The 20,500-nt window shown below is 41.5% G+C and overlaps 1 protein-coding gene across 3 annotated transcripts in view; it reads left to right on the top strand.

Moving 5' to 3' along the window:
• The window catches only part of CDON (cell adhesion associated, oncogene regulated), a 92,877-nt gene that overhangs the window by 14,723 nt on the left and 57,654 nt on the right, over positions 1 to 20,500 (top strand). For all 3 annotated transcript variants that reach the window (XM_026657865.2, XM_029912917.1, XM_029912916.1), the window contains exon 2: positions 19,702 to 19,836. In XM_026657865.2, the coding sequence (XP_026513650.1) occupies positions 19,761 to 19,836 (76 nt within the window). In that variant the 5' untranslated portion in view covers positions 19,702 to 19,760. The remainder of the gene's footprint in view (positions 1 to 19,701; positions 19,837 to 20,500) is intronic.

Genomic DNA, 20,500 nt, shown 5'->3' with positions numbered 1-20,500 from the left:
GTTCAAGAAGGGGAGGGGATTACTGATGAGGAAATGGAAGCATTCCTAGAAACGATATTTTAAGGCGTGATTAAGAGAAGGGGTGGCAGGCAAGAAGTCTACCCCAAGCCTAGGGACAGCATTATAGGCACAAAAGCAAGAATGGAGAACCATTAAGATTTTATTAACAGACAGGTATGTGAGATCAATATTATGTAAGGCTCTGAAGAAGGGAAAGCAAAGAGCTAGAACTTTGAATTTACTCACTCTACAATTATTCTGATGGAGCCATTAGTCTGTAGTCTGCTTAGTCTGACGGCTTCATCAGAACCATTGTGGTCTGAATAAGTCATTTTTTTGCACATTTCTGTTTTATAAACCACATTTAAATAAATAGGCTTAGTTCAGGGATTTAAAAAATACTTGCAACCCAGAAATACTGTATGTTAATACTAGTGGTTAATCCCTAACTTTCTCTTGAGGCTGGAAAGTTGGGAAATCTGAGATCAGTTCATGATGCTGTGAACCACATATGCTGCTTTAGCAAGGCACAAGGGGACTTGGTGTCACAGTTGCAAACAAAACTAGCCTAAGTTGTGCATATTGTATGTTACTTATGAAAAATCCTGTGGTGCTCCTGTAATTTCCTAGCTTTTATACTTTCCATAGATACTGCTGATGTTCTAGAGTAGCTACTTGAATGTAGATATCTAGTGTGAATGCTTCTAGGCAAGAGGGCATATGTATGGGCCAGTAGAGGAATATATTCTTTCAGTTACAGGCTCAGAGATAACTTATCTAACTTTGGATACTGTAGAATTCCTCAAAGCACTAAGGGTACGTCCAGACTACCCGCCGTATCGGCAGGTAGCGATCGATTTATCGGGGATCGATATATCGAGTCTCGTTAAGATGCAATATATCGATCCCCAAACGCGCTCCCCGTCGACTCTGGAACTCCACCGGAGCGAGCAGCAGTAGTGGAGTCGACGGGGGAGCCGCGGCCGTTGATCCCATGCCATGACGACCCAAGGTAAATCGATTTAAGATACTTCGACTTCAGCTACGCTATTCACGTAGATCGATTTCCCCCCCCCCCCCAGTGTAGACCAGCCCTAAGATTAATATGTTAGTAAGAGTCCAGAGGAAATTCCAGTGGCGTGGTTCTCACAACTTAATTCTGCCTATGTGAGTGAATGGCAGTTGGGTCTTTGATTACCCAACATGTAATGCTGCACAGATGCATCTGAAGTACAAAAATCTGTGGATTCCTTAATGTGTTACATGACAGTGTTCTGCTCTGTGGTGTTTGCTGTGTGATAAAGGCCTCTCTCTCTAGGTGTAAACTCAGACCTTGCCCCATTGTAACGTCATTCAGTTTGACTGAACTATGAGCCCATATTGGTGTGTGTTCACATCAGGAAGAAGGAAAGCAATATACTGCACATGCACAGTACACAAGCTGTTAAATGCTCATAACTCTGTTTCAGAACCAGTTTCTTCAGACAAGGCCAAGCATGCATTTTTCAATCAAGACCATATGTGGCCAAATTTGAAGTTTTGAAACAAAGATGTTTGAGTTATCAGAGTGCAAAATAAGCATCTGAAAAACTTTAACAGCTGAAAAAATCCTGCTGCCCACCTACTGTATCACTCAAACAGATGAATGGATTTGATTCAGACTTTATAACAGAACTCACCTATGAGCTGACACTAAGCGTGACACGCTTCAGGCCTAAATGTAAAATTTTAAAGGATGTCTGATAAGCAATTGAAAATAAGGAGTGTCCTGGGGAAAGATACGGTCTCAGGGAACCAGGCCCCAAAACATTAATTTCATCAAACAAAATAGCACCTATTTGTAACTCTACGTTTCTTGACATTGATTAAATACTCATACAACATTGTACAGTATAAGAAAAGGTTTAGGTTGGATACTAGGAAAAACTTTTTCACTAGGAGGGTGGTGAAGCACTGGAATGGATTACCTAGGGAGGTGGTGGAATCTCCTTCCTTAGAGGTTTTTAAGGTCAGGCTTGACAAAGCGCTGGCTGGGATGATTTAGTTGGGGATTGATCCTGCTTTGAGCAGGGGGTTGGACTAGATGACCTCCTGAGGTCCCTTCCAACCCTGATATTCTATGATAGTATGATTCTATTCTATGAAAATAGCCCAGTCAGTTTTAGCCTCACAACAAATTCTGTCCATAAACATTAGTACAATAAACAGATGAATCTTGCATTGGCTCTGAAGGCCAAGAGATTCGGCTCTATTGGACTAAGTTGAGGAGCGAATCCTGAAGTTGAGCAGCCCTTTGGAAGCTCCATCCGGTTTAAACCAAGTACGCTCAAGTACTGCCATAGTCAGCAATGGTATGGGGCGTCTCATGTTACGTAGCACTTCTTTGGTCAAAAACACCACCTTAAGTCCTATTCAAGCCAACTGGTAGCCAATGCTGTCAGTATACAACTTCACTTAATAAGCGCACAGCCACATTTTGTGCTAACTTCAGTTTCTAGTGACAAGCAAAAGATGATCTATTTGAAGGTGTGCCCAAAGAAGAACCACAGCAGAGATCAGGGCACCATTGTGCTAGTGACTGCACAAGCATAGTGGGAGGTAGTCCTGTCCCAAAGGTTAGGGGAAAGTAACATGTTTGCTATATTTGCAATGTGCTGGTTTGCAAATATCCTGTTTGAGAGGGGAGAGGCCTGGGGGGGGGGGAAGGGGGGCTTGGGGATATTTAAGAGAAGAAGGTAAAGGTTATAGGGGAGGGAGAAGAGATGTAGGGAAGAAGCCAAAAATTGTGACCTGAAGTATTTTTGAAGAAATAAAAATTGTTCTGAAAGTTCATTGCAGACACTTTACTATTTAATCTGAAATAGAGTGTAAACATCAGCCCATAGCATGCATGTGGATTCCATGGAAGAGGTGAGAGAGAACTGAATTGGCATTTATGCTATTGACTCTTTTGAAGCTGCCGTCAGTAGACATTCTAACTTAATGTTCGCAGTTTAAAGTCCGAAACACAGTCCTTAATACTTATATACTGATTACAGGATGGAAATGATAGCATTATCAATGATACAAAAAAGGCAGAAGTGACCAATAAATATTTCTGTTATATGTTTGTGGGGGAAAAACAGATGATGTAATATATAACACTCTTTCCATTCCACAAACCTCTCTAGAGGATGTTAAACAGCAGCCATTAAAGTCAGATATTTTTAAATCAGCAGGTCCAGGTAACTTGCACCCAAGAGTTTTAAAAGAGCTGGCAGAGGAGGTTGCTGGACCAATGATGTTTATTTTCAGTAAGAATTGGCACATTGGGAAGCTCCAGAAAACTGGAAGAAAGCTGATGATGTGACAATATTTTAAAAGGGTAAATGGGGTGTGTGACCAGGGCCCCAAGGGAGCCAACTGAGGTCACTCAATTAGGGTGAGCTGCATAGAATGGGGCAGACAATCCCCAAAGCTGTAGATATTCTGATACTTAGATTTACCAAAACAGCACAAAACAGCTTCTATAATACCTTACTGGTTACCCAGAAGCCAACAACACAGTTCCCTTAAAACAACCCAGCTGTGGATTACTGAAAATCTTATTCATCATATAAAAAAGTTCTACCAATTCAAAAGGATTGGACACATTACCTCCCAGGTTAATGAATATTCCAGATCTTACCCAAGTACACGCTTACAGCCAATCCTTATTAACTAAACTAAAATTTATTAAAAAAGAAAAGAGAGTATTGGTTAAAAGATCAGTATACATACAAACATGAGTACGGTTCTTGAGATTCAGATTCATAGCAGAGATGGTGAGCTTTGTAGTTGCAAAGAGTTATTTCAGAATTAGTTTATAGGTTCTAGTCCAATGTTTATATTCAGGCTGATTCCAGGTTAGGACTGGAGATCTCAGCCTTTTGGCTTAAGCTTCCCCTGCATGAGGCATCAAGCAGATCTGAGATGAAAAAGAATCAGGACCCAAGGGTCTTTTATACAGTACCAGGCCTTCCTTGACAGGTCAGAGTCCTTAGGCGAACAATAGGCAATCAGGGCGACTTTGAAGTAGGTATGTTTCGTAAGCATCGCCGGTAATTAGCTACATAAATTAACATAAGGCAATTTATCCATTAGGCAGTCTATCACAAACTTTAAAGAGACATATGAACAATGACATTATTTCACCCAAGATTCATCTAAATGTTAATATTCCCTTTTGATCTTTGAATTAACAGCTATAGTGACAGACAGGAACTGTCTGTTTACATGGCTAACATTTAACAAGATATAAGTATACACATACAATTAGTATCACCTCTAATTTCTAACAATATAGGTTTGCATTTCCAAGTTCTAGCCTATCTACCATGGAATGGTCCTAATTACCTTTTATATATTTTTCTAACATGTCTCTCTAATGGTTGACTCTGGTCATTTATCCTGCAGGATGCTTAACCCCTTTTGGCCATGCGTCACACTTTGTATAAGGTTTGTTGCAATTATAGAACAGTGGTAGCAACAATGATTTTGCATGGTCATACTCTAATCAGATAACATCACAGGGTGACCTGGGTAATTATAGGTCTCTCACTCTGACATCAATTTCAGGCAAGATAATGGAGCAGTTGATATGGGATTGCTCAATAAAGAATTAAAGGAGGCTAATATAATTAATGCAAATTTAATTGTGGTTTTGGAAAACAGATGTCAAACTAACCTGATATATTTTTTTTTAAATGAGGTTAAATTTGGTTGATAAAGGTAATAGTGTTGATGTAATATACTTACATTTCTGTAAGGCATTTGACTTGGTACCAGCATGACATTTTGATTAGAAAACTAAAGTGATATAAACTTAACATGGCACACATTAAGTGGATTAAAAGCTGGCTACCAGGTTTAAAAATGTAACTGTACACAGGGAATTGCCATCAAGCAGGTGTGTTTCCAATGGGGTTCCTCAGGGATCAGTTCTTGGCCGTAAGCTATTTAACATTTTTAGTAATGACCTGGAAGAAAACATAAAATCCTCACTGATAAAGTTTGCAGATGACACTCAAATAGCAAGAAAATTAATGTTGATTGTACAGTATCTATTCTTTAACAGACAAACTAATGTCCTCTATAGAGGGAATGGCCACAGAATATAGGCTGTTTGATTCCTTTTCTGATCTTTTTGAAAGCTTTATTTAGTTTATTTGCATTTGAGGCTGAGTTTGTTACAGCTTTCTTTCCTTTGATTCCTGGAAGCTCTTTTGATTTAACACACGGTCCTATTCCTGAAACTGCATGCAAATATGTTGGTTTAGTATGCTGTTTTGCTTTGGTCTTTGTAGGGTTGGGCCACCTGTTGTCTTCCCCCCTCCCCTCCCATTTGATCTGTTTCTGAGTTATTCATTATGTTTCAAATGAAATGTCAGGGTCATCAATGACCTTGTGGTTTTCAATTTGGATCAGTTGTCTATTTGTTCATCCTGGACTTCTTGATATGCTTCAATTGTTATCATTTTGATTACCAAGGATTATAGCTGGTACATATGTGAGAAATTGCCCTATAGTTGTCAGTCATAGCTAGAAACAGGAGCCAGTTGGTGGTGAGTGATCAGTTGTTGTCACTAAATTTTGAAATGTGACATCCTTGAAGGTTCAGTCTTAACTCTTATGTTCAGTGTGTATTAATGAGGCATCTTGTTCAGGTAGTTTATAAACATGGTATAGATAGTGGCAGGTACTGTCAAGAGTCCATCATAATCCCACATATAGAACTTATTTGGCTTTCTTAACTTCATCTACCATGTGCAGTCATTATATCTACACTTTTGTCCAGAGCAACTATATGATCGTAACAGATTTTTATATATGTATATCTGTATCTGTCTGTATCGGTTCATTGATATAAACACTTGCAGAGTTTTGTTCTACACAAAAATTGCTACCAAATCTAGAACCGTCACTAGCAGCATGTTATCCATTCACAAGAATCTTCCTAAACTTTCCAGAAAAATGTATCTGGTTGCCACCATTTGCAAACTGACATTATGCCTCACTTATACACATCCATACAAAACCATGTGCAAACCTACATACAATGTTTGTGAAAGTCAGATCAGCCCTATATTAATAATTAAAACACAAACCTAATAAAAACATGGTTTGAGTTATGGCTCAGTATTTTCTTGGATAAGGGAACAGTTGGGGGCAAGGGAATGAGTTAAGGTCAAGAAGGAGAACTTGGGATGTTTGAGGGATATTTAATGCCTTAACTGCTTGCTTCATTTATTCCCCTCCCCCTTTGTTTTGTTTAGAAAAGTGTTTTTGTTAGGAATATATATTAGTTTCAGATATGAACTCATTCTGAAAGAATGTCATGACTTCAAATTGAAATAATTTTCCACTTGATCAATTTAATAGTTTTTTCAGTAATCTTGCCTGGTAGACAACCTATTTTCATTTGATTCTCAGGTCTGTTTACTGCTTTCATTCTTGGTTTGGAGGGTTACACGTGATTTTTCATAAAGCCACCCTTGAAAAATCTAACTAGAACAAATGTTGGATCTGCAAGATGGTTGGGCTGAGTTTGACCCCCCCACCCCCCCCCCCGAACCCTTGATGTGGTTTTATTATGCATAATCTCAAAATCCTGTCTTTCATAACTGCATAATTCTAATACAAATATTTAATTATGTTTTTTTTAAAACACATACACAAAGCCCTCCGTCCACATTTATGTAGATGCATGATTTCTTACCTACTTTGGTTTCTTGTGGTGCCTGCTTTGAAGGGAGTAGAACAGGAGCGCTTTAATTTTTTATGCAAGTTGTGACTACAGCAAAACTTTTCCTTTGAGCTCAAGCCCCTCTTCTGAGTGTAATTAGGAACACGTTGATTCTTATTGCAGCTGGCAGCCACACTATTGCCTTTTTCTGCTTGTGACCCCCATGGTCCTGATGACCTTTCCTGGGGTTAGTCGTGGGCCCTTTTCATTGTGATGGGCTAGAAGTGGCTCATGTGGAGTTGATTATTTCCTTGCTCGTCTGGCCTTTTTGGTGCCATAACTCCAAGTCACTTCCATTTTCTTCCTCTGCTTTTGGCTGACCACAGTGAAAGGAAATGCTTTTGCTGGCGACAGGATCAGTTTGCATGCATGGCTGACTCGATTGAGACCCTGAAGGACGAAGGGGGGGGAGGGTTATGAACACTGTAGGTGCTGCATTTTCTTGTTTAAAAGTTGGTGTGAAGTTTTGAGTGATTAAGCATTCATAAATATGCTTAAATAAGATTACATTTCCCTTTAAACAATCTCAGACCTTCCTATCAGCACTATACCTATCAACTGTGTTCTTAATGCACAGCAGCGCTGTTTTTACAGATGTATACTGTATGTTTCTGTAGTGAACATATGAGTTATGTGGTATGTGTGAGACTGCATCAGTGTCAATTACACATGACTGCTTCAAGAGATTTCATAACTACCAAAAAGAACCAAGAATAAACGCCAGGGGCCGGTAGTTAAAACTGATGGGCAGTATGCCAGTTGCTACTGGGCTTTTCACCGCCCCCCTCCCAACAAACAAATAAAAACTAGCAAAGTATGTGTGCCAGCTGCTATGAGCATTTTTGCCAGATCCCAGGAGGACAGCATGAAGACAGTCCAATGATCAAAGGCTTTGGTGATCACCGAGGAGTCAAAAGTTAAAGGAATGTCTGATTACTTTCTCTTAGAAAACTATAGGCTTCAGTACCTTTTTTTTTTTTTTAAAGGTTCTCAGTGTGAACTTTAATGATCCAACTCAGCTTGTGTGCACTATAACCACGGTACGTTAGTTAATTCTGGAGATTTTATTTGCCTTATTTGAAGAGCTTAAATTCAGTTTCTCTTTGAAATCGTCAGTCTACTGCATTGCTACAGTGAAGACTGTAGAGAACAAATTAAAATTAAAAAGACTTTTAAAAAAAAATACTGAAACTTGTGTGGTCTAGGAAAAACAGTACTTGATATGCTTTGGTGTCAGAGCCTATAAAATGTTTATGATATAGTAACATACTGAACTAAACATTTTTCAGAATGTGAAATGCCTTTGTTGGCAAAGATCTGAAATCCCTGGAATCTCAAAGCCAATGTATTCACAGGGAAAGGCGTTTCTGCTGTCATTTTTGCTGCCTTTAGCACAGCTGAGTAAAGTCGCCAAAGATAGAGGCTTTCCTTTGGCCGTAGGACAATACAGGGCACCGTTGTCTTTACAGAGAAGGCTATTTGTCAATTTTTAGAACTGGGGTGGGTAACCGGAGAGCTTTAACTTCACTTCCCCTCTGAGAGTTAAGAAGTAACGTAACCCTATACTGTGGGTGTCCCTAAATGTCTGACCATGAGAAGATGGGGCTGGATGACAAGGAATGGAATCACTTGATAAACTGCCCTATTCTGTTCACTCCCTCTGAAGCATCTGGCACCGGCCACTGTCGGAAGAGAGTATACTGGGCAAGATGGACCCTTGATAACTTTGGAGAAGAAAATAGGAACTTCTTCATAGTGAATATACTTTCCTTTTTCCTGCTCTCTCAGCACAGCTGAAAGGGTAGGTACAAAGCAGCACTTAAATGGGGAAGTACTTGTGTATACAATGGCTAAGCAGCGGAAGCTGTCTATTATTTAATGTTTATATTCATTTAGAGCCTCAACTGGTTTGGGACTTTGTTGTGCTAGTTACAGTACAAATGACAATCAAAGAGCTTTACAGTCCGAAAGACAAGACGTAAGAGGTGGATGAGGCCAACAAGGACAGGGAGGAGAGGATTAAAAAAAAAAGATGTTTTAGAATAGTAGGCTGTTACCATCAGGTACATTGTTATGCTGTTTAAAAGTTAGGCCTACTACCTTATGGTGGAAAAGATGTTTAATCATATCTAAAAGAATGTTTGTTACCCTTGGAAAGCTTGGAAGATTCCCAAGGGACGCATGAAATACCTCATAACTACTTTTATGCATTTAAAAGAGCCTAAATCCTGTCTTGTGAGGCTGCACACCAGTGTTGAGAGTTCATCACCGTTGGTGGGTTAAACTTTGCTCACTGGGCAAGACTAGAAAATTACTCCTGCTTCCATTTCAAAGTTAAATTACAATCTGAAATAATTCCAGTAGAGGAACAAGACCGAGAGACAACAGGCCAGTCAGCAGAATTTAGAACAAAAGTTTGCCCCAGATTACTTGGCATGTCATCTGTGCAGCAAAAGTGACTATTTTATCATCTTGGCAGAAAAGGCAATAAAACTTGGAAGAAATTCCCTATTAGCCCCAAGCCCATTCATTATAAGATACTTCTTTGCATTGAAGAGGAATATTCACTGTCTCTTAGTTCACTTCTGGTTTTCCTCTTAGATAGTCTTTAACTTCAGGTGAAATAGTAAAATACTTGTAAGCTTGACGTTTTGTGGCAAAGTAGGTGGATTACAGCAGCTGCCAGCACTACCCTGGTTTTATGCAGCTAATATCTATGGTGGTGCTTCATTTAGTGTGTGTTCCTTTGATACCATGAATAGCAGTATTGGACCATGAGAAGTGGTACAGCAGCTGTTAGGTCAGTCCAAATAAGCTCCTCGGGCTTTTCACCCTTGTATTCAGATCTGCATTTGTTCCGATTCTAGTCTCGATCCCACTTCTTGAGCCTATGACAGTCGCTCTGCATTGCACTATACCAGTCCCAGGAATTCCATTCCTTTGCCAGCAGATGGCACCACGTAGATAACGCTTCCAGAACTCTGATATAGAATCATAGAATATCAGGGTTGGAAGGGACCTCAGGAGGTCATCTAGTCCAATCCCCTGCTCAAAGCAGGACCAATCCCCAGAGAGATTTTTACCCCAGTTCCCTAAATGGCCGTCTTAAGGATTGAACTCACAACCCTGGATTTAGCAGGCCAATGCTCAAACCACTGAGCTATCCCTCCAGCATTGAGCCTCCTGGAAGTCTCCTTGGCATGGGGTCTCTTTAGAACTGTGAGGGAGCTCATCAGGATGTTCATACCTTCATCTCATGACAAGTGAGGCTCTGTAACTGGAATCATCTTTGTCAGTATTATGAATTTGATTAAATACCAGAGTGTTTTTCATTAGTATATCTCAAAGCTTTATACTGTATCTTACTCAGCTGCAAAACTTTAAGCACAGTTCAGTAAACTCCTGTTTATTCAGAACAATACTAGTGTTTCAACACTGAACGGAATTAACAGTTCTTTCTGACACTACTCACTACAAAGAAATTCTTCCTTTTCCTGGTTTTCATAGCAGTTGATGTACCAGTAGTACAGCTACTTTAGAGCTGGCAAGGTCAGATGCTGGACTAAAAACATTGGAAAATAAACTTCCCTCCGGAGAAGAGGTGCTTCATTGACTGTGGAAATCTAGGCCTCCCCCACACCACCTCTTTCTAGGACTGTACACCTCGCCCCTGGCCTGGAGGGAGCACCGCTAAGGGTGAAAAAAGTTCATTCTCTCTGCTCATTAAATCCTTGATCACCTCTTCTGAGACTCTCAACAAACCTGCCAGTTGTAAAGTGGACACCTGTCTGCCAGGAACTTAATTGGTGGTCTGTCTGTGACAGACGGACAATATCCACTAATTAGAGAGAGACAGTTGGGGGAGGTAATATCTTTTTTAGGACCAACTTCTGTTGGTGAAAGACAAGCTTTTGAGCTACACAGAGTTCATCTTCAGGTCTGGGAAATGTACTCAGAATGTTACAGCTAAATACAGAGTGGAAGAGATCATTTAGCATAAGCAAGTTAACACACATTCTAAGGTGTAGTGGCCTGTTACGACCCCTGCAGTCGTAAGACATAAAAGGGGGGTTAGTGGGTTACAGATTGTTGTAATCAGCCTTAAATCCAGTGTCTTTATTAAAACCATGGTTTTTAGTGTCTTGCAAAGTTATGAATTTAAGCTCCGGGCTTGTCTTTGGAAGCTGTTGTGCAGGTGTTCTTTGAGGACGAGGACTGAGAGGTCAGATGTGGCATGATCGTTTTGTGAAAAGTGCTCACGGGTGATATAGTATTTTTGAATTTTATCATTTTTCTGGGTGAGTTCATTCGTGACCATTTGGGACCAACACGGGCTACAACAGCACTGCAAATATCCTGAGCAGATCTTATGGAATTAAGATCACTTTTCTGAATTAAGTTATACCTTATAATTATGGTTAATACCTTTGGGGTGCATTGCATTAAAAATGCAGCTGTGTACATGTTGTTGTGGCATTGTTTGTACCTTCTGAAGTAGTACTTCCTCCGTTGTCAGACCCCTGGAAAGGTCCACATACTGGATTCTCCAGGAGCCCACATACAAAGAAAGGATTTTTGGGTAAATAGCCTGGTTTTAAACTGGCTCAGGGCCTTCTTCCTGATCCAGCAGGCAGACAGGATCCCTGGTCCACAGAGGGCCCCAGTCTTTAGAGCAGGGTTGGAAGGACTGGGCTTTTTCTGAGGCCTCATAAGCCTGGGTGCTTGTTCAGGGCTGAAGCTGCGGTGAGCTTAATCCTTTTGGGTGGGGGTTTGAAGGACTGCTTCTGCCACAGCCCATGTTAGGATTGGGGTGAACCCTGGTAAGCTTATTAGCATGTCCTCTTCATGGATCACCACCTTATAGTGGTAGAGAGGCTTGCGCTCTCTTGACCCCGAGAGTGATGTTGCCTGGAGTCATGTACTCCCTATGGTCACCCATGGCAGAATGGTCAAGGGCCAGGTTCCAGACCAAATGTGGTCCAAGAAGTCCCTAAGGACAGAGCAGACAGTGGATAACTACACAATGGAGGTGAAACTGTTGTGTAATGTTACAACGGCTATGAAGGTGGATGAAGGCTGCAGCAGATAGAGGATTTCCAATCGCCATGGTGTCCCGTCAAGGATAGTGTGGTGACTGTTGTGCACCAGTCTCCCAACTTTAAAAGAAGTCCTGCACAGGCATCTTCCAGTTTTGGGGAAAATAACATTTGCACAAGTCAAAATTCTGGTGGTGAGCGGCGAGTGGCGACGGGAGCAGGACAGTGAAATCCGGAAGTTCCTAGTCACAGACCGACACACAGGCAGTGGGTGTATGATACAGTCACCTTGCTCGAGGATTGAGGTGGGTCAAGCATCTCTGCAGCTGCACCCACGGCTGAGCAGTCCTTTTTAGGATCCACTCTGCTCACCCCACATGGGGAAGGGGTTAGAAAAGGTACCCTAAAAATAGTCTTGCCTCTGTTTTTCCTGGCTGGATAGCCATATCCAGCAGGATCACCACCTCAGCGGTCAAAACTGTAAGAAACTTTTCAACTTTGGAACTTGGAACGTACGTACCCTGATGGACAACTCAAACAGTGACCGACCAAAGCGACGTACAGCCATTATTGCTTGTGAATTGAGTCGGTTTAACATCGATATTGCTGCTTTGTCCGAAACTAGAAGAGCTGATGAAGGACAGGTGAGGGAGGAGAAAGGAGGATACACCTACTTCTGGAATGGAAAATCTATAGATGAACCCCGATTGCATGGAGTGGGCTTTGCTATAAAGAACAAGCTCATAAGGTGCCTCTCTGAGGTATCGGTTGGCATCAGTGAGTGGTTTATGACACGCCGATTGAGGCTCACCAAAAATCAACAGGCAACTATTGTGAGTGCCTATGCACCAACACTGGATGCCGATGAGAATGTAAAGGAAGATTTTTTTCAATGCACGTGTTGGACGAGACTCAGACCTGTGGAAAGGAATAATCGGGAAAGAAGGAGTTGGCAAAAGCAATTCAAATGGAATTCTGCTCCTGACCAAGTGTGCTGAATGTGAACTTCTTATTACTAACACTCTTTTCCGACAAAAGGAAAAATTCCAAACATTTTGGAGACACCCACAGTCAAAGCACTGGCATCTCCTCGACTACATCATAGTTTGTGCCCGCGATGGTAGTGACGTACTTCTCACAAGAGCAGTGACAAGTGCTGATGACTGTTGGACTGATCATCGTCTTATTCAATTCACAATAAAAATTAAGATCACTCCCAAATGGAGGCTGCAAAAGAAGCAGGTCAGGCGCAAGTTGAAGGTTCAAGATTTGAAGGACTCTATTAAGCATGACCACTTCCAAGCAGTCTTAGAAGAACAGCTCCCATCAGAGTTTCCAGAAGAAATTGAGGAACATTGGAGCCAGTTGAAAGCAGTAATCATCGATGCCAGTGAGGAAACCATAGGCTACCAAACCAGATGAAGAACAACAAGGCAGCAGGTCTTGATGGGATCCCCACTAAAACCTTTAAAAAACGGTGGACCAGAACTAATTTGGCAGCTTTACCTGCTTATCCTTAATATCTGGATAAAGGAGGAGATACCCAGTGAAATGAGGGATGCCCTGATTGTCACCCTCTTCAAGAAAGGTGATTAAGTGGATTATGGAAACTATCGTGGTATCTCCCTCCTAGCCATTGCAGGCAAATTTCTGGTGCGGATCCTTGCAACCCGCCTTCTGCCCCTGTCAGAAGAAATGTTACCGGAGTGTCAGAGTGGTTTCCGACCATGTCGTGGAGCTGTGGATATGATCTTCACAGCACAACAGCTGCAAGAAAAGTGTCGGGAACAAAACCAACCACCGTACATGGCTTTTATTGATCTAACTAAAGCCTTTGATTCAGTGAATCGCCATGCCCTCTGGACTGTACTTTCTAAGATTGGATGTCCTGATAAATACATCAATGTCCTAAAATTGCTTCATGATAACATGAAAGCGACTGTTTTGAGCAGCACTGCCTCCCAGAGTGAACCTTTCAAAGTACAAACAGGAGTCAAACAGGGCTGTATCATTGCTCCAACCATGTTTGCGGTTTTTATTGCCGTCATTCTTTACCTAATTGCTGGGAAGTTTACAGCTGGTGTAGAAATCATTTACAGAATGGATTGGAAGCTGTTCAGGCTTAGCAGGCTGAAAGCAAAGAGTAAGATTTCCATAACATCTATTGTGGAACTTCAGTATGCTGATGACAATGCAATCTTTGCCTACTCTGAGAAAGCTCTTCAAACTATCTTGAACATGTTTGCCAATGCTTACACATGTCTTGGTTTCACTCTTAATATCAAGAAGACTAAAGTGCTCTATCAGCCCTCTCCAAATGAGGTATTACATGCCCCGTCTATCAAAATCAATGGAGTGGCACTGGAGAATGTTGATCATTTCCTTCTACCTTGGAAGTCATCTTTCATCCAAGGCAGATATTGATGCAGAAATTCAACATCACCTGAGCTGTGCCAGTGTAGCTTTTTCTCATTTATGGCACAGGGTTTTTGAAGATCATAACATTCGAACAGACACCAAGCTTCTTGTTTATCAAGCCGTTATTCTCCCAACACTGTGGTATGGGTCCAAAACTTGGACAACCTATAGATACCACTTGAAAGTCCTTGAGAGGCACCATCATGTTGCCCTCGTAAGATTCTGAAGATCAAATGGGAAGACAGGTGCACCGATATTAGTGTTCTGGAAGAGGCAAAGACCGCCAGTATCAAGGCAATGATCATCCGTCAGCAATTCCGCGGGACTGGTCACGTTGTCCGGATGCCAGACCATCTCCTCCCAAAACAGGTCCTGTTCTCTCCGCTGAAAGAAGGGTACCGTAACGTGGGTGGACAACAGAAGCGTTATAAGGACTTGCTGAAGGACAACCTAAAAAAGTGTAATATTGACATTGACACTTGGGAGACACTTGCCCAGGATTGCTTAAAATGAAGTGAAGTCCTATGTGATGGTCCCCTGCAGTTTGTACTTGCTCGCCGACAAGCCGAAGAGGACAAGAGGCATGGGAGGAAGGAGAGGCTGGCTCCCAGTCATGGTCAACAGCCTCCTGCTGAGCCTGAAAACATCTGCCCTCATTGCAATAGAACTTGTGGTTCAAGGATTGGCCTTGTTAGCCACCTGAGGACCCATAACTCCCATGGAAGATGATCATACTCAGTACCGAGTGATCGCCCATCATCATTAGCATGTGTGTATGTTCCTTTCTTGTTTTTAATGTTCTCTCTCTAGTGCTATTCCTTAAGGATAAAAGAGGCTTGCATAGAAAGAGCTTTGTGGTATCTATAACTGGGGGCAGTCACACTCTAACCATCCCTGTTGAGAAAGGAGGCAGGTGTGTTTGGGCACTCTGCCTCTGTTGGGCATAACATAGAAGGCAGGGAACTGTGCAACCTGGGAATAGCCGGGTCAGAAGGGAGTGGGTCGTGGGTCTCCACCTAAGAGAGGTAACAGTCGGGGGAGTGGGAAGTCTGAAAGTGGGTGTGCTTGTGTGGCCACTGAGGGCAAATACATGTGCCGTTGCTCTGAATTGTGACACTGACCATTTCATGTAGGCCAGGGGTTCTCAACGTTTTTCTTTCTGAGCTCCCGTTCCCCCTGCTATAAAAACTCCATGGCCCACATGTGCCTCCACAACTAGTTTTCTGCATATAAAAGCCAGGGCCGGCGTTAGAGGGTAGCGAGCAGGGCAAATATGTGGGGCCACGGGGGCCCCGCGAAACTAAGCTGCAGGCTCCGCCTTCAGCCCCAGGTGGCAAGGCTCAGGGCCCTGGGCTTCAGCCCCATGCAGTGTGGCTTCGGCTTTCTACCCTGGGCTCCTGCAAGTCTAACACTGGCCCTGCTTGGCGGCCCCTCTGAAACCTGCTCGCAGACCCCCAGGAGGCCCCAGAGCCCTGGTTGAGAACCACTGATGTAGGCCATTGATCAATCATCAGCTGGAAAGTAATTAACCTAATACATTATAAAAGCATTTTTCTTTGTTGATATTTACGAGACATAAGTACAGTAAAAGGAAAGCTTTAATACATGGCACTGCGGCCTTTATTCTCTAGACATTGTTCAACTTAAATGTTCCACTTACTTAGGTGTTCTTTGGGTAACAAAGTAGAAAAATGACAAAAGAGCTGAGCAGATGCCAATATTTAGATACCAATTTTTGCAACATCAATGTCTTTTCTTAAAACTGAATTTGAAACAGGTGCCTAAACACTAATATTGCTTTTACAACTGATTACTTTAGATTCATTAAAGTTTTTTATAGCAGACTTGTGGTGTTTTTCCAGTCGGAGGATACTTAGGCACATGCATGGATTCTTGTGCAGTTTTTTCTGTATACATAATACACTGTAATTGGTCGCACTGTCATTCAAGCCTACTAAAAGATCAAAAGAGCAGAATAGCTGTTGACACTGGCAATAAGGAACATGTAAAAAAGATAAACAGAAGGAAATCAGAGAATGGATAAAGGAGAGATTTCATAAGATAAGGTTTAGTTGAAGATAATGAGCTTTGCCTTGGTTAAAGACAGCTGCAGTGTAACCCAGTAGCCTCATGCACTGGGGTTAAAGTTGACCTAGAATTTACGTTTCATTGCTTTTTATAAATAAATAGTTGAGGAAAGATTTGGCAAAAAGAAACACCACCCCCCACCCTTTTCGGAAAAGTGGTTCATGTTAACAAGTTCTCTGAATGTTTACTTTGTCCTGTGTGCTTGCTAGAGGGGTAGCTCTCCTGCCCTTGAACCAAGTGAATATTCAAATAAACCAAGCACTTTCTACACAGCTAGTTTTTTCTGCCATCTGTGTTACCAAAAATATCCTTGAGTGCTCTCTAAAGGAATTAGCAATTGTTGGACTCTTTAAGAGTGAAGCACGTAGAACTACTGAGTGGTCTTGCAGGCCTATCAAACCTTAATTTGGTGCATTGTCTAACATAATTCAGTAGTGTTTTTCTCCGACAGTAGGATCCCCTTGAACCATTTTTTAAATTTAAATGTGATATGCAGGGGAAAACAGCAATAAGTAAGTAGCCTCTAGGAAACATGAAGTGTTTTTACTCCTATTAAGATCGAATACTTTTTTGTCTTTTCATCATGCTACATTGACCTTCAAGCTTTGAGAATGTGAAAGTTACAGTACTGCTTTCTATTTTTCAAATTCAAACATTTGTATCCTGTACCACATTTTGGTGGTCATCGTTTTGCCTCTAGTTCTTAATTGTTTGAATTCTGAGCAGTGTACATTAGACCAGCAGAGCCCAGGATCCAACCTGTACATCAGATGTACGTTTTCATAGAAATTGCTGATACATGAAGCCCTTAAAGAATGCAGTGAATGTTCTCAACAGCTACTTTCTTGTATAGCCTAGGTTAATAAATGAGGTAACTGTGAAGTAGTGGATTTAAATATCAGGGGAGGCATTTAGATGAATGTCTACAGATGTTTTTCTGCTTTTTTGAATTTATGTAAATACCATATGCAGATATTAGGGATTTTGGAGAGGAACATGATCTTATCTCCACTAATTTGGAGGGACACAAATGTCAGAAATTTAAGATCTGAGATTTCGGTGTATGTAACAGCTGACAGCAGGACAGGTTGATTGTTTCATGGTGTGGTTGATATTATGAAATGCAAAACTGAGATCTGGTGTGGACTATTTTATGAATAAATCATTTGGCTTTCTGTACAACTTTTCTGTTATGGTTCTATTGTGAGCTTCTTCAATATTTAGTGACAGTATTTAAAGTCCTTCCGTGGAATTAAATTGCATTTTGTGTGTGTGTGTGTGTGTGTGTGTGTGTGTGTGTGTTAAAATTATTGGAAAAGCGGTGCTGAGGTTTTTTTAATCTGGTTCCGCATGCATAGTGTAACTGAATGCATAATTATCTGTCTGGAGAAATACAAAAGATGTAGCTTGTAAGCCTGTGTAATTAATGTCCCATAATCTCTGATTTGAGGGATGAGAGGATAGAAGAGGACCGCATGTCTGATGAAGAAAATAATTTGAGGTAGAGTGGTCATTTTTGACAATTAAATATTTAAATTGCAATTTGACTTTTATAAAAGTCAACCTATGCATACTCTGCATGATGTTCCAATGCAGCAATAACACAAGAATGAAAACCACTTGTGTATTTCAGTAGGTTGGCTAAGTTTATTTCTCTGTTATGAACAAGGGCTGAGTTACATAATAAGATCTACTATGCCAAACCTAGCCAACTTTGGGTCACATTCCCGGCGATTCTTGATCAGATTTTTTACAAACAATATTTTGCTGACTAGATTTCAGTATTTTGGGGCATGCACTCTGAAGATCTTTGCCAAGTAACCTGATTAGCAAGCTTAAGATGGGAAATGTAAAGTATTTTAACTAAATTGTCAAGACACTCTGTAAACAGTACATGTCATATACTTCCTTCTCATGAAAAGTTTTCTATTAGAAATAGCCTAAACCAGCAGTCCCCAAACTTTTGAGGGTCTGTACCTCTCCCGCCCCCCACCCTCCAAGGCCAAGAGCAGGACTTCAGCTTGTGGGTGGGGTAGGACATGGACAGGGGCAAGGGGGGCAAGGGTGGGAGTGGGGCCGCAGGCAGCCAGGATCGCGGCCAGGCGCGGCTCCACTCCTGGCCTTGCCAGTAGCCAAGGCTGGGAACGAAAGCCAGGGATGCAGCTGGGGTGGGAGCAGAGCTGGGGGCGGGGAGGGGCTGTGTGATGCTCCCTCCCCGTCCCCAGGGGGGATGGACTGGGCCCTGCTGCGCTCCCCAGACAGTCCTCCATGCCGCGCCCCACACTTTGGGGACCTCTGGCCTAAACTCTAGTCTAAAATATATAGGGAGACCTAGGAGTTGAATCTTTAATTTATTTTGGAATGAGGGATTTCTGTAGGTGGTGTCTGCTTTGAGAGTGCCTCTTCTTTCCAAGGCGAAGCCTTCAATAATGAGCTTTGATTTTGACATTCTGGGTTGGAAGGAAAAGTTTAAGATGGTCAATTCTGATTTTTAATCAAATTCCGCTAAAAGCACTTTGAGATGTACTCTGAAAAGCGCTATATAAAAGCTAACCATTATTATTTTTTTAAATCCCTTCAGTGTCAGTAAGGTCTGAAATATCAAACAACCCCCCCCCCCCACTATTTATTTAGAATGGAGTTTTACAGAGCACAAAGGGAGACAAAGTATTTGGTAAATTAGGACTCTTCTTATGTGAACTTGATAAATTCGGAAAATCTGAAATTCCAGAATCTGAGTACTTTGAAGTTTAAATCAGCGAATGTAAAATTGAGATAAGTAGTGAGTAAATAATGACTGGGGCTAGATAAACACAGGCCCATAATCTGCAAGTTGCTCCACCCAGGGAGACCTTTTATGCCTGTGCAGAATCCCATTAAAGTCAAATCCAGATTGGATTTCTATGCATAATACATATTTTGTATCTGTATCGAGTATCCTAGTATGTCAGAATTCATGTGTGCTCTCACATATCTGTGATCAAATAACAATGCTGGCTGATGGATAAATCAATACAAGGACCATGATTTTTTCCTCTGGATCTATAATTTCTCAATCTTTGACAGATACAATTTTTAAAACCTCTACAAACTTCTGATTTGTCTCTACTTCATCTGGAGTACTGTCATACGCTTATGTAACCCACAGACCACAGCTACGTAGCCTTGGCCAATTAGCCCAAGCAGTAGCAACTCATGTTTTTAGCTCTGAAGGTCTATGGTTCAGTCTCTGGTGTGTTGGCCAAGAGGGCAGTGTCAGATTTAGATATGGAAAATCTCTAGTTCTTAAAGGTTGGAATTTCCTTGAATCAAATGTCAGACTGTCCTTCTGTCAACAGTATGCAAAGAAGGAAAGAGTATCTGAAATTTACTGTAGCCTTTTTTTCTTGTTTATAGTTTTTTCAGTACCTTGTCTTAGTCTGGAACTCTGCTTTCAATTTCTGTAATCTGGCGCTATGCATCCGGATCCCAGACCCTTACAGGCACTGCTCTTCATCACTGCTGCAGTTATCTTCTCCGCTACAAGTTCAGGTAAGGCTTCATCTTGACCTAGGGAACTTGCTTGAGTATTAGAAGCCTGTATTTTCAAAATGACTAAGGATTACAGGTGCCCCAAAATTGAACTAAACTGTCATGGCACTGTGTGTACAGTTCAGGTCTTACCTCTTGCTCGTGGAAAGTGCTGTTGTAGGGATGGTTTAAAGTATGCAAAAAGACAGAGGTAGAAGTTGAATCTCTAACAAATTAAACCCTGGCTCTAGTCTGAAAAGCTCTTAGTAAAAATGGCATGGTTTTAATAACCAATCTGCTCCTTGTGTGCTGTCAGCTAGTCTTAATTTAGCTACAAGCTTTTACTAGCGTTAGCCCTCCCTAGGCAATGCAGGAGAGTGAGATGAATCTTGTTTTTCAACCATTCTAAAACTCATTAAGTAAATTCCAGGTTCAGGGTCACTTTCTGCCCCAGTTATACCCTGTGCATCCACACTGAAAACCATGTGGTTTCACAGTTATAGCTGAGGGCAGAATTTGAAGACAGTGGGGTGACAAAGATGTAACGAATGCCACTAGTTTTACTGATGCTGAGCTACAAACTAGAAAGACCACTGCTTTTCTCTGAGATCTCAGTTCACATTTGTAGCACTAGCATCCAGAAAAAGTATCAAAGCTGGAAAAAAATAGATCTGGCATCTTTATG

This window comes from Terrapene carolina, unplaced genomic scaffold (assembly GCF_002925995.2).
Source record: "Terrapene carolina triunguis isolate 2854851 unplaced genomic scaffold, T_m_triunguis-2.0 Scaffold374, whole genome shotgun sequence".
NCBI lineage: Eukaryota > Metazoa > Chordata > Testudines > Emydidae > Terrapene > Terrapene triunguis.
This window is presented reverse-complemented; position numbering and strand designations above follow the sequence as displayed.